The sequence below is a fragment of the Leopardus geoffroyi genome, chromosome E1 (assembly GCF_018350155.1).
Source record: "Leopardus geoffroyi isolate Oge1 chromosome E1, O.geoffroyi_Oge1_pat1.0, whole genome shotgun sequence".
NCBI lineage: Eukaryota > Metazoa > Chordata > Mammalia > Carnivora > Felidae > Leopardus > Leopardus geoffroyi.
Window position 1 is genome coordinate 58,293,457 of NC_059330.1, and position 13,096 is coordinate 58,306,552.

Consider the following 13,096-nt stretch of genomic DNA (forward strand, 5'->3'; position numbering starts at 1 on the left):
TGCCCCGGGGAACCGGGGTGGAGGCTCCTGGCCTGCTCCCTGTGTCCCCAGCGGGGGGAGCCCCGGGTGCCCCGAAGCCGACCGCCTGCTGTGACGTCCAGGTCTTCATTCACGAGGCCTGTTTGCTTCTTTAATTGCTGGTTCCCCCAAATGTTTTATGCAGAGAAGGAGGGAAAATTTATAGCGGCCATGACCTTCTCACAGTCTGGGGGGCAGGCGATTAGAAGCGAGAGACCACGCAACCCCAGCTCCCCGGGAGCTCCGTCCCCGGCCTGCAGACAGCAGAGGCCCTGGGCAGGAAACTTAGTATGTTGGCATTTCAGCCTGTGCCCCTGCGGCGGGTGTAATCGCTCTCAAATAAATTGTTCTGCGTGAAAACAGGAGGAATTCAAGTTGGTGAGCTGAGTGGTGGGTGGGGCAACCTTGCTTTTGGACTCTGGCCCAGCCCCCCATGCCCAAGGCTTCTCAGCTCTTGATTTGACCTGTGCTTTCCTTCCGGGCCTGCTCCCTCTTCGGGGGTGGGGAGGATGGCAGGGCTCTGCGCCCCAGCCTTCCAGGGGCGCCCCCTTCCCCTCCCCCGCCCCCGGGGCTCTCCTTGAAGCGCGGGACCGGGGCTCTGCCCATCGCCCATCACACCGGTAGAGCCCGGGGCGCGCTTGGGATCTGAGGGCCCTCCTCCCCACGGCGCCCCCAGCCCCATACCCTCTCCCGCTCGCACTTGGCTGGCCACAGCTGCTGCTCGGCACCACGTTGGGCCCGGCCAGGCGCCGGTGTGGGGTAGCCTCTGCTCACTGGGAAGGGGCCCCGGTGGCGGTCTCCCCTCGAATGTGCTCGAAACGTTACAAGCATTACCGCAGCAGGGACAAGGCGAGGCTCCAGGGGTACGCGTGAGCCCTGCCTCCGGCTTGTTCTGGGTCGGGTTGGGAAAGGAGTGCGGAGGGCTGGGGCTCTGCAGTCTGGCCCAGAAAGGTGTTCCGACTCCCCTCCCAGGCCGCGGGGCTCCTCCCGGCCCTCCACCCTCTGCGCCCCGCCCGGGAGCTGCCAAATCAAAAAGCGTCGTCCTGGTTTGAAGAAAGAAATCTTTATTAATAATCTTAATAATAATACTGTTGATTTGAATGGTCACACCTTGGAAGCATACAGAATGGTAAGAAAGGAAGCCTGGGGCTCGGCTGCAGTCCTGGGGGGGCCGGGAGGGCGGGGCCGGGGGCGGAGCTGCCGCAAGAAGAGGGGGCTCTGGACGGGAGGGGCGGGGCGGGGCTCTGTACAACAGGAATAGAAAAGGGGCTCACTTCAGGAGCTGATGCTGAATATATAAAGTGAGGTGGTTTTTTTTTTTTTTTTTTTTTTAATTTTTACGTTTCATGAGACAGTGGAGCCATGTTGGGAGCCTATGTTTGTTATTTTTTGCTGTTCCCTACTCCAGCTATCCCTGCCTGGCCAGGGCCTCCTCCCTGCTGCCTACGGTCTGCTCTCCAGCCACCCTGGGACTGGACCTGGGCACCCCTCTGGGCCTTTCCCCACCCCTCGCTCTCCCTGCTCTGGCCTGGCCGTCCAGCCCCGTGGCACCCTGACTCCGGACCTCACCGTGCTGCACTGGCCCGCCCACCCTCTGCTCCCCTGCAGGGCAGCGGTGAGGAGGGCCCGGTCCAGCAGGCGGCATGAGGCCTGCCTTCCCTCCCACAGACCAGGCCCAGGGCCGCCTCCAGAAAGGGAACAGGAACCGGCCAGAGCCAGAGCGTGTCCTCAGCCCCGAGGCCCTTACCCTCCCGATGCTCTTAGGTAAGGGGAATGATCCTGTTCAGGCTGCCCGGGAGCCCCCTCACTGGACTGGGGGGGCCTGGGCGCCCCACAGTTCTGGAACCATGTCAGCCCTTCCTTGGTGTTGGGGTCGGGCCCCAGGGCTGCTGGTCGGACCGGCTCTGGTGGCCTGCAAACGCCTTCGCTGGGATGTGGGCACTGGCGGCATGGCAGAGTGGGTGAGCTGGGGCCTAGACAGCTGGACGTGAGGGTGACGGGCACGGGCTGGAGCCAGAGACCCCGGGAATGAGTGGCCGCCCCCCGCGCCCAGCCCAGCCGTCCCCTCCACCGGCACGGTCGGCAACAAGGTCAGGTCCCGCTGGCTGCTCTCCCCTGCGCAGGCCTGTGGCCCGTTCCTCCGCTGGGCCCCACGTGCCCTGGGAGTGGGGGGCCGGAAAGGAAGACTTGGTAGAAAACGAGGCCCCTTCCCCTCCTGCTCTCCCCATCCCGCCAGCGCCGTGGCCGGGGAGGGGCGGGGGCCCGGGCGCTCTCCTGGGCGCGGTGCCCGCCGGACGTGCTCCCTCGCTGCGATGTGCGCTGCCACGCGCAACTCGGACGTGGTGGATGCTTCTTGGTTTGGTTGGTTTTGTTGCTGCTTGGATCTTAACATCTTTTTTTGTTTTGTTTTTTGTTTTGTGATTTTTTTTGTTTTTTTTTTTTTGTTTTGTTTTGTTTTTGTTTTTTGTTTTTGCCCTTCATGGTCCAAGAAGGAAACGGTGGAAGCTTTCACTACAACAGAAACAGAAAGGACTTGCAGTTTCACAGAAGCAACTGCCAGGCGTGCGGTGAGGACGGGACCAGCCCCAGCGGCCCGCACAGGGCGCAGGGCGGGCGGACGGGGGCCGGGCCCCGGGCCCCAAGGTCCTAGCGCCTCCCCCCTGCTGCAGCCTGTCCCCCCCCCCCCTCCCCGCTCCCCCCAGCTTCCGGGAACCCATCATCCTCCGTGAGCTGACTTTAAAGCAGACCTCGTTCTCCAGGGCAGAGAGTATGGGCTGGCAGTGGGAAGAAGCGGGGGGGCGGCAGGAGCAGAGAGCACAGTGAAGCTGGCTGGCACGCGCAGCCTGCGGGCTCTGCTAGGGCTGAGCTGGGCAGGGGGGGCCCGGCTGGCTCTGGCCGGCTGAAGACAGAGGGCGTGGTGGGTGGACGGCACAGCACAGGCCACGAGGGGCCCGGACCCAGGCGGCTGAGAAGGAGGGGCTCTGGGCAGGGGGAAGAGAGGGCCCGGCACCCAGGACACGATCCGGCCACTCCACCAGCCGGGACCCGGTGTGCCCTGGCTGGCGGGGAACCCACACCCGCTGGCTGGCCGCGCCCGGAAGCCCAACTGTGGCGCGTCAGGGCACCTGGGATTCCCCGGCCCGAGACACTTTCTCCTGTAACGGAGGCAGGTCCTGACCGCGCAGCCTCCTCCAGAAGCTACTGGGGCTGTCTCAGGATTACCGGCGGCCCCAGCCAGGCTCTCCTCCCCGGACCCCGCACGGTCCTGGGACCTTTCTAGAGGGGAGGCTGGCGCCGAGTGCTGTTCCGCCAGGAAGGCCCGCGATGGGGCTCCCCCTGCTCCCGACCTGCTCCCCCCTCCTGAAATGGACCCTGGCAAAAAGATGTCTCCAAGCCCGGGGGAGGGGAAGGGTGCCGTAGCCCGAATACCAACACAGGTGCCGGGCTGGCCGGGACCCCAAGTCCGGTGGGGCCAAGGTGCCATCCCCGGGGCCTGGCGGAGCAGCGTGGGGGCTGGGAGAGCCTGCAGCCAGAAGTCACTGCGGGTGGGCTGAGGGCGACCCCTTGGGCCCTGCAGGGCGGATGGCTTTGTGCGTGCGTGTGTGTGGGGTGGCGGGATGCAGGGGAATTTCTTCCTAGGTTTTCCTTTCTTACAACAGAGGCTCAGCAGCCCCGAGGCTGGTGTGGCCACGGCAGTTTCCGCCTTGCACCGTGTGCTTGTGACTGCTTCGGCAGGAAACGTCAATAAACTTCAATCAGAAATGTTAGTTTCAGCCGGACGGGGGTGAGGAGGGCAGAGAGGGCTACTCCTGTGACTAGGTGAAGGTGGGAAGGGGGCACCGTCCCCCGCGTCCCTCCCTGAACCCCAGGGGAGGGGCAGTGGATGTGGTGGCCCCCCACTGGCCGCTGGCGGGGGGTGTCTCCTGTGGCTCCACAGACCCCGGGGGATGATGGGGAGTGGGTGTCGCCCTGGCGGGCTCTACTGCCGGCTCTCGGGGAGGGGGAGGGGGTCTCGTGCCCAGCCTAGCCCCTCCCACTGTGTGCATACCGTACCTGAAATGGCTTGGGGGTCACAACGTCAACAAAGTCAAAATAGGAAGCAAGGTTTCAGACACACAGGGGTAACCAGGGTCAAAGACACACACGCCATGGTGAGGGGCAGGGACACCAGCTGGCTGGAGGAAAGACCTATGGACTTTAGCGTCGCGTGCCGCTGACTGGGGGGGGCGCACTGTCCTCCCGGTGGCTGTGCCTGGTTTTGGCCTGCTGGGTGTGGTGTGTACTGGGCAGTCAGTGTGAATGCTGCTAGGGGCTGGGCCCTCTTGCTAGTAGGGGGTGAAGCGGCTGTACCCTCCTCGGCAGAGGCTAGCCTGCAACATCAAAGATGACAAACAGCCAATCAGTACCGCCTTGTGGTAGGGGGGGAAAAAGCAAAAAGAAAAAAAAAATAAGGAAAACCAAAAAGAAATCGCTAAGTCCCATGTTTTAAGGCTGGCCTTGGGGAGAGTGGGTACCAGTTACCATGGCAGCGGCGGCGGGGGGGGGCCCTGGGCCTCGTTCTGTCGTGGTGGTGGCCTGGGGGCCAGGAGGCTGCTGGGGTCATCAGCCCTGGCACTCCGGGACAAGGAGGTTTGAGAAGTCTCTTGATGACTCTCTAGGCTGGGGCCTGGCCCTCCCAGAGCCCCTCTCTCTTTAATGGGTCGGGGGAGGTCTGAGCGAGGGCCCCACCTCCTCAGAGCCCCTTGGGGGCTCTGGCGGGTGGACGGGCTTCCTCTGTCAGGGTTCCCCAGGCCTCGGCTCCACCAGGAGAGGCTGTGGCTGCTCGCCCAGCTCCTCCGAGCTTTAGGGGGTCCCTCCTCTTCCGCCAGGGCCTCGCTTGGGCCTGGCCCTGCGTCCGGCTGAGGAGGACGGGTCCTGGATGCTCCGGCTCCTGTGTCCCTGGGCTGCGCTGGGTCAGGGAGGTCTCCGCAGGAACCTCCTCCCCACCAACCAATTTCAACAGGAAATGGGAGCGGCAAGTGCCGGAGGGGAAAAAAAGAGAATCTTACAAGCAAAAATGAGAACATAATTGGGGCCCCTCTGTGAATCAATGAAAGCTTTTAGCCAGCAGCTGCATGGTGGGGGGGCGCCCTGAGCTGAGCCTGGAGCCGAGGGACCCGCAGAGCGCACTTTTGGGGCCCCCAAGAGGCCTGCTGCTGCCCCCTGTGGCTGCTAGCTGTCACTGCAGGCTGCCTGGGATGCCGGGAATTTGTCAAAAAATCAAAGACAGAACAAAAATGGGGAGGGAGTAATCAAGACCAAGGGAGATGGAACAACGTATCCGTACTGGCTCTGAACCTCCTCCCTCCTTACCCCCCGAAAAACGTGTTCATCTTTGATGCTGGACGCCAAGCTAGCTAAAAACCGACATCAACACCCCCCAGGGCCGGGGGTGGGTGGGCACAGGAGGCAGGTGACCACTGGAAGCAGGTTTCGGGGTACAGAGTGAGCTGGGCTGCATGTGTCGACAGCTGGCCATACACACACACACACACAGACACACTGGCCTGCACACCTCTGGTGCCGTGAGCCGGCCGGGAGTGCGTGGGGGGGTGGGTGCTGGGAGAGCGCTGGCCCCAGGGCCGCCGACGGGTCTGGGTGGGAAGTGGGGGGTAGCCCCTGTCCCTCTCCTTGACGTGAGGAAAAGCGCAGTGACAGGACACAGGGGGACGGTGGCGGACACACCCCCACGAGCCTCTGGAGCCTCAGAAGACTGGGCAGAGTGGGCGGACCAGGATGCTCCCCAGAGGGCCAGACGTCCTCACTGGACCTGCCTCCCTCGAAGTGCCCCGGGGGCTCAAAGGGGCAAGTCCTCCCCCAGACTCCCAATCCAGGCCTTGGTCCTCCCAGGCGCCGGTCAGAGGTCTGGGTCATTGTCCTCAGGGCCTGCCCACCCCAGCCTCGCCAACGGCCAGCGCCTAAGGCCAGGCGGCGCCCCCGCTCCTTACCATGGTTCCGATGCTGTAGGTCGCTGGGGGGCCGATGGTGTGGTGGTAGGGGTCGGTGGCCGCATAGACTCTGCCGTAACTGGGGAGAGAGGGAGGTGCGGGGGGGCGATGGGGGCAGGTGAGGGGTGGCAACGGGCCCCCCACCTCCTCCAGTGTGGTCCCGCCCGCCAGGCCCCCCCTCCCTCCTCGCCATCCTTTCTGCCTGTTGAGAAGGAAGCGTCTGGAACACAGCTGGCCACCCTCCTCTCAGCTCTTCCAGCCTGACGAGGGGCAGGCTGTTCTACCAGGGACCTCGTGGAAGGAAATGGGAGTCCTCACAGAGCTGGGGTGGAGGGAAGAGAAACCTCGATCCCCGGAAAGAATGAGGGCAGAGTGCTCAGAGCAGGGAGGGGGGACAGGGGGGGACATGGCCCTGTGTCCCCCTGATGGCCTTCCTCTCAACTTAATTCTGTGTGTGCAATGCCACCTTCTTGTAGGACAGGGCTGGGCCGGAGGGCCTGCCGTGCACCGGACAAAACCCACACGTGAGATGCAGCGAGAGGCTTCGAGAAAGGTGCGGGTCCCCGGGTGCCACCAGGAGGGACAGTCAGGTGGTCCCCAGGCCGGCACCCACCACGTGCATGCCAGGCTCCCCTAAGCAGGAACTCTGTGCCCAATGGGCCAAGCGCCCATGTGCTAGGCTAGGCTACCCCTGGGGGACCTGCCTCCAAACACAGAGCCACCCCCCCCCAGCCCCTGGGTGGGCCCGCCACTGGGCAGAGGGCCGGCTGCTCTCAGATGGCCACACTGCCCACCTGGTCTCGCCACGGCCCCTGGGAGCCCAAGCTGCTGCCTCTCCTTCTCCGAGCTAAAGGGCCTCAGACCCTGAAGCCCCGAGAAGGATCGGAGGCACGCCCACGGGCAGAAACACAGCCTCCTGAGTACCCTTCCCACTCCGGGGCCTCCAGGGCAGGAAGGGACTGAAGAAACCGGGGAGGGGGGGCCGCTGGCTCAGGGGTCTCGGACCTGCTCTCCTCTGTCCAGATTCTGTGCCGCCAGGGGGAGCTGCCCCAGGCCCAAGCAGTAGTGAAGTTTTCCCGTCTGTCTGAGCCCAGCCCCGCAGGGACCCTGTTACCCCATCGTCTGTCTTTATCCCGACCACGGCCCCAGCCATACCTGTCGCTATAGGCCGCGGCTGCTGCTGCAGGCTGAGCGTATCTGTAGGCTGCATAGCCCCCCTGCAGGGTAAGGGGGAGGGAGAGATGGCACAGAGGCTTAGCGGGGCTGACGTGGCCTGTCAACCTTCCCCTTTCAGCCAGGTGAGGACTGGCTGGCGGGTGCAGGCCTGGGGGCACCTCGCTTCTGGCCTAATGGAGACCTAAGGACCACAGATTATCAAGTGGGCCGGGCTGAGGTGAGGCAGGGGTGTCTGTTCACTTCCCCATTCAACACACTGGTGGGTACCAATTACGTGCCTGGCTGTGTTCGTGGCCTTGACACATGTTCAGTGCCCACAGACCTGCCAGCAGTCCAGTGGGCCCCTGATTTTGATGCCCGTGGGCGTGGAGAACCCATGGGTGACTGGGTGCCATCCTAGATACTGGGAAAGGTCAAGGGCAAACCCGGATCACGTCTCAGCCCTGGCACAAAGGGACTGTTGGATTATGGGCAAATGCCCACGATGGAAGCAAGGTTTCGTGTTGGGCTGGGTAGGTGCGTGAGAAGGGGTTGTCAGCTGGGGCTCTGGGCTAGAGGAAGCAGCAGGGGCAGCCCCACGAAGGGAGAGAGAAGCCACAGGAACCCACCAAGGGGTCTGCCCTCGAGCCCCTGCCTCCTGGTCTCTCTCTGGGCCTCTGTACGGGACATGGGGTACCCACCGGGGCTCACTCGGTGACCCCAATGCAGTTAGGGATACGGGAGAGTCGCCCCTGCCCCCATCACCCAAACGCCCTGGGGACCGGAGAAGACATGAGCACAGACAGCCCAGGCTCCGCTGTGCCAAGGTCCCCAGGGACCCACTGCCCTGGCACTCTCACCCTCCGGGGTTCCGAGGATGAAGTGGGATGGGGTGGGGGAGGGGAAGACCCTGGAAATCAGCTGAAGGCCTGGACAAGCCCCACCCCGCCCTCCCCTCCGGACCGCACTTACATAAATCTCAGCACCATAAAAGCCGTCCTGATACACGACCCTGGAAGCAAACGGACAAGAGAGTGGTGGGCAGGCCGGCTCCGGCGTCTGCTGAGGAGGGAGGGGGCAGGGTGCCAGCCCTGCCCATGGGACTGGCATTTTAACAAGCGTTTGCTCCAGTGCCCTGTTTTGGTATAACAATAGAGTAACACCCTTGCTGGTCAGTTCCTCTCTCCCACAAAGCCAGGGGCCCCGCGGCCCCTGTTGCTTACCCTCCCCCCACCCCAGCCCAGGCAGCTGTCCCCCCATCCAGGCAGAGGGCACTGGGCCCCGGGGAAATGGTCCAGGGAGGGCTTCGAGCAGGCCCTCGCTGAGCTCAAGGGCCAACCACCATCCCATTAAATCAGCTGGCAAGGTGCCGGGGCTCTAAAGGTCCCCCAAATGCCAGTGAGCCTTGGCGCCCATGGCAGGATGGGGTTGGGGTACTGATATGGAGGCGACTGCAGTGCAAAGGTCTGGGGGTTCCCGACACCCCCTCCCCCCCACCTTCCCGCAGTTCTGGAAAGGCTGCTTAGCCCCTCCGGCTGCCCAGGCCCCCCCCCCCCCACCTCCACGCCCCCTGGGCTTCCCCCATGCCTCCCTCCCAAGTGCCTCCCCAGGTACTCACGCTCCATAAGTTGGGATGGGGGGCGGGGGCGGCGCAGCCCGAAACGTATTATACACGGCCCGGCCCCGACCCCGTAGGTGCGCGCCCCTGTAGGCTACGGCCGTGCCCGTGGTGGGGTAGGGAAACCCCGTCACTGCAGGAAAGGGGGCCAGAGAAGAGGCGGTGAGAGGGAAAGCCTGAGGCCAGGTCGAAACAACCCGGCCAGTGCGCAGCCACAGCTAGCCCGGCACCGCCCAACCAGGCCCGCACGGCCACGCCCCTGCCTGGCCACACCCACCCGCCGGCCACACCCCCACCGGCCCGGCTCCGCCCAGAGTGACCGCTCCAGCCTGTACCTGCATAGAATTCAGGCCCATAGACTGCGCCCACCACGGGGTTTAGCTTCCAGCCTAGAAGAGAAGCCAAGAAACCCAGTCACCGTTTCCCCAGTTCTCTCCCCACCTCACACTATCCTGGGACCCTCCCACCTTAGGCGTGGCCTCTACAGCCCGGCGGGAGGCCGGCCCACCTCCCTCCGCGGTCAGGGCGGGGAGAGGAGACCCCGGGCCCCTCTGCGGATGTTGCAGGCTCATCGGCTCTGACCTTCTGGCCCCTAGGTAACAGGGACCAAGTCTCTCCCGACCCCCCTGCCTGGGTGTCCTCCTGATTGTTTTCAAGTTGTGGCCCTCCCCAGCCCGCCCCTGGGACTGCCCTGCGGAGGGGGGCGGGGCACCAGCTCCAGCGGCTTGGAGTCCGCAGTCTCTGCGGGAGAGAACTAGGAAGGGAAACTGGAACACTTCTGTAAACTTCTGCGGGCCCACAGCTGGGGCGAGGGGTCCGGCCCACCTGCGCTTCGGCACATGATGGGGCCCAATCACGGGAGCGCGGTCTCCGGTGGGGGCCGGGCTGCCTTCCAGGAGGGCCAGAGGCTGCCGTGAGGGGGCGTGGCTTCTGCCACGGCCTCGGGCCACCTCCTGTCCCAAAGCCCCTGTCCTGGGGTGGAGCTCTCCGTCCCCACGGCTGAGTCCCGCCCCGACCGTCCTGGGTCTGTCTTTCCCCGGAGCAGCCAGGGGAAGGGCTTCCTGAGGAGGAAGGGCCTCTGGACTGGAGGTACTAAGAAGGACAACTAACATTTCCGGAGCACCTCACCGCGCGCCACACTGTTCTAAACCCACCCAAGTGTCACACCCTCGCATTTTACAGACGAGCTAGCGGAGGAGGCTCGGGGAGGAAGGAAGGGCAGCCTCACATCCCAGAGCCGGGGGGGGGGGGGGGGGGGGGGGGGCGCGGGAGTGGCGGAGCCAGATCCAGACCCAGCCCACATTCCTGGCCGTTCCCTGGCCTCCAGCGAATCTGCACCCACCTGTCTCTGTCTGCAGGTGGACTGGCTCAGGGCCCTCCGCTTCTGGACCAGTCTTCCCCTCCCACCAGGGACCCACGTGTAGGAGTGAAGCCTACTTCCATCGGAGGGTCCGAGGGGTGGACGGCAGCCGGCTTTGAGTGGGTTCTGGCCCCAGGCGCTCGTTCAGATACCATGGGCACGGCATGGTGTCTTTGACCGAGCCCAGCCCCTGACCGCCTCGCTGTACCTGATCTTATCTTGGCAGTATGTCCTGACAGCCCAGCTCCCTATCCCGCTTGGCCTTGTGAGGAGGGACAGAAGGGACCCGTACCCACTGGCCAGCTAGCGACACGCCTCTGGAGAGCGTGGCGAAGGACGAGACCAGGCCATCAGTGTCAGACCCTACCTGTGGGCCTCCAACCCAGATTCTAACATCCCCACTGCTGGGTGGGCGGCCGGGAGTGTCTGGGGCCTTGTTCCTCCCGGGGGTCCATTCTGTGTCTGAATGTTACTGCTGAGACTCTGGAATCTTCTCTAAATCCCAGATCAGGAGGGAAGAAATGTTTCATCTAAAAAGAACTCGTCCCAGGAACTGAGTCTTCTTAGTAAGAGCCACGACGGAGTGGAGTCCTGGGGCCAATGACCCAAGCCCACCCTCCCGCTGAGGCTCCGTCCTCGGGGCTCCCGTGGGTCCTTTAGTTCTGCAATCTTGGGCACCTTTGTCTGCCACTCTGGCTTTCTCATGCCTCCTCCTGTCGCTGCCGGTCCCGTTTCACTGTCTGGGACCCCAGATGACAGAGGCAGCCTGAGGTCCCCCTGGGTGACTCCTTTGTTTCTTCTGTAAATAGTCTTAACGCCTGGTCAAACCTGGCGAGTTTGGTTCCTGCAGTGGACACTTCGGCCCCCCGCCCCGCAGCCGATGAATTTCTGAATTCGATGGATTCTCTGGAGGGTTCAGGCGAAGGCAAGCCACATACCCAGGCCGCCAGAGCCCACGTGCTGGGCTTCCGTATCGACCCACAGAGAACCTGGGGCCCGCGGACCGCAGCCCACGTCCTTCTTGCTCAGGCCGGCGAGGATGCTCAGGTCAAACCTTGGCAGTGAGCATCTCACCGTTCCCTGTCGTGAGACCACTGTGGGTTCCGCGCCCGTCCCGGGCTAGGAACGTGGTCATTCAGGGATGGACTCCGTTCTGGATCCCATGCTTCCCGACGCTCCCGGCTCTGGCTGGAGAGCAGGGGGTGTGGCTCCCAGGTGACGGGGGCGACGGGCCCCCGATGATCGTCCTGACCTGCCAAACACACCTACCACTGTGCCTTACCGTGTCAAGCATTCGGCAGGAGCTCGGGACGCTGGCAAAGGCGGGTGTCCCGAATTTCTTTAAAAAATGTGAGCTTTGACAGTCCTCCAAAAAGCAGGGTGGGAGCCATAATCTAGTCTAAATGTGGCTCAGCCAGACCCCTGCCTTGCTCCCGGAGGCCCTGCTGGTGGGTCACCACGTGGCAGATCCCACCCCCCCAGCGCCCTGACCCTTGCTGACCTGTCACCTGACTCCATGGGTGGCCAATCACACAGGGACAAGAGCGCTGGGGGGGTGGCTTGGTCACTCTGCCCCTGCTGGGGGGTGAGACGTCAAGCCCCCACCCTGCAGGGAGACTCATCCTGACAGCAGGCTACCGCTCACCGGCACGGGCACGAAGTCGAGCGGGCCCCAGCGCACTGCCAGCTGCGCCCAAACCAGTCCGCCTTGGCCGGCGGGGTGAAGACGTGAAGCGGCGAGGGCCACCCCTCCCCTCAGCCTCGGCGGTTCTGTCTTCAGGGTAGACTCGCTGCTTCTGCTTAGAGTCAGGTGTGTGGGTGCACAAGACCACTGAGTCGACGAGCATTATGTGCCCATAAGGCTTCCCTTGGGGAGATCCCCTTGGGGACACTTGGGTCCCCAAGGCCCGGATGGAGGACTATCCGAATTATCGTCACACTCCCTCACTAGGGAGCGTCTCTAGCCCGGGCCCCGCCTCACCGCTTGGAAGATAACTAACAGTGGCCACCGCCCCCTGTGCCCGGGGCCTGTCCCTGGGGTGTCCCGTGCTTGGGAAGGCCCGGGCATCCGGCCCCAGCTCTCCTCCTGCTCCGGCCCATCTGTCCCCTTCTGACCCGGCGGAGCTGGGACACGAGGGGGCGCTCGGCATCCGGGGAGGTGGGCCCCTGCAGCCTCCCAGAAGCCCTGGGGCCCTTACCGTTAGTGTAGGGGTTCGCAGTCTTCTTGTTGGTCATGACGCGGGCTGTGGCGTTATTGACCTGCCCGGAGAGAAGGGAGGAGAAGGTGAGGGTGTGCAGGGCACTGGGCTCCCTGCAAGCGTCCGGCCACCCCAGTCCTGCTCTGCACCGCTCCTGCACAGCCGCACCGAGGGCCCGGGGGCTAGGAGAAGGCCCGGGACAGCATCTGCGGCCGGCCTGGCCCCACACCCTGGCTGGCCCTCTTCCCAGGCCTCCCCTCCCCACCGTGCTGCCCCCACTCCAGCGAGCCTGGGCCACCACGGCTCCCGGCGCTCGGCTCAGGCACCACGTCCGGCCCACTGGCCCTTGCCTTCCACACGCCGCGCCCGCAGACCAAGCCCCAGCCTCTCTCTCCGGCAACCCGAGGCCACTGGAGAAGCTGGCTGGTGGACTCTCCACAAAGTGCTCTCAGCCCAACTTAGCAGACCGGCCCCCAAGACATTCTGTGCCCTCGGTGGCTGCCGAGGCCTTCCTAGTCATGGGCACCCCTCTTGTCGGGGGGGGGGGTAGCACCCCATTCCCCTGAGGCCAGCGGAGAGTTCCTGATGGGACACGTGTGCCCCTCGAGGGCAAGGCCGACGGGAGAGGGGGCAAGCAGGCGCCGAGGGGGTGGGTCCTAACTCCAGGCATCTGAGTCCCTGCAGGGGCCCGACTGGGGTGTAGGGAGGGTGGGGCTCGGCCTCTGTGGAAGGAGACCGAGAATAGGGCAGGTGGTGGAAC

General features: G+C 64.4%; 1 protein-coding gene across 9 annotated transcripts in view; it reads right to left on the bottom strand.

The window, feature by feature from the left end:
- Positions 1-1,328: 1,328 nt before the first annotated feature.
- RBFOX3 (RNA binding fox-1 homolog 3) overlaps positions 1,329-13,096 on the bottom strand; it is a 452,855-nt gene continuing 441,087 nt past the window's right edge. For 5 of the 9 annotated variants that reach the window (XM_045489765.1, XM_045489764.1, XM_045489766.1 and 2 more), the window contains 7 exons: positions 12,337-12,397; positions 9,114-9,167; positions 8,779-8,911; positions 8,133-8,295; positions 7,161-7,222; positions 6,006-6,084; positions 4,095-4,388 (listed from right to left, as the gene is read on the bottom strand). In XM_045489765.1, coding sequence (XP_045345721.1) covers positions 4,344-4,388; positions 6,006-6,084; positions 7,161-7,222; positions 8,133-8,295; positions 8,779-8,911; positions 9,114-9,167; positions 12,337-12,397 — 597 coding nt within the window. In that variant the 3' untranslated portion in view covers positions 4,095-4,343. Of the gene's footprint in view, positions 4,389-6,005; positions 6,085-7,160; positions 7,223-8,132; positions 8,296-8,778; positions 8,912-9,113; positions 9,168-12,336; positions 12,398-13,096 lie in introns of all 9 variants that reach the window. The other 4 variants (XM_045489763.1, XM_045489762.1, XM_045489761.1 and 1 more) reach the window with 3 other exon arrangements.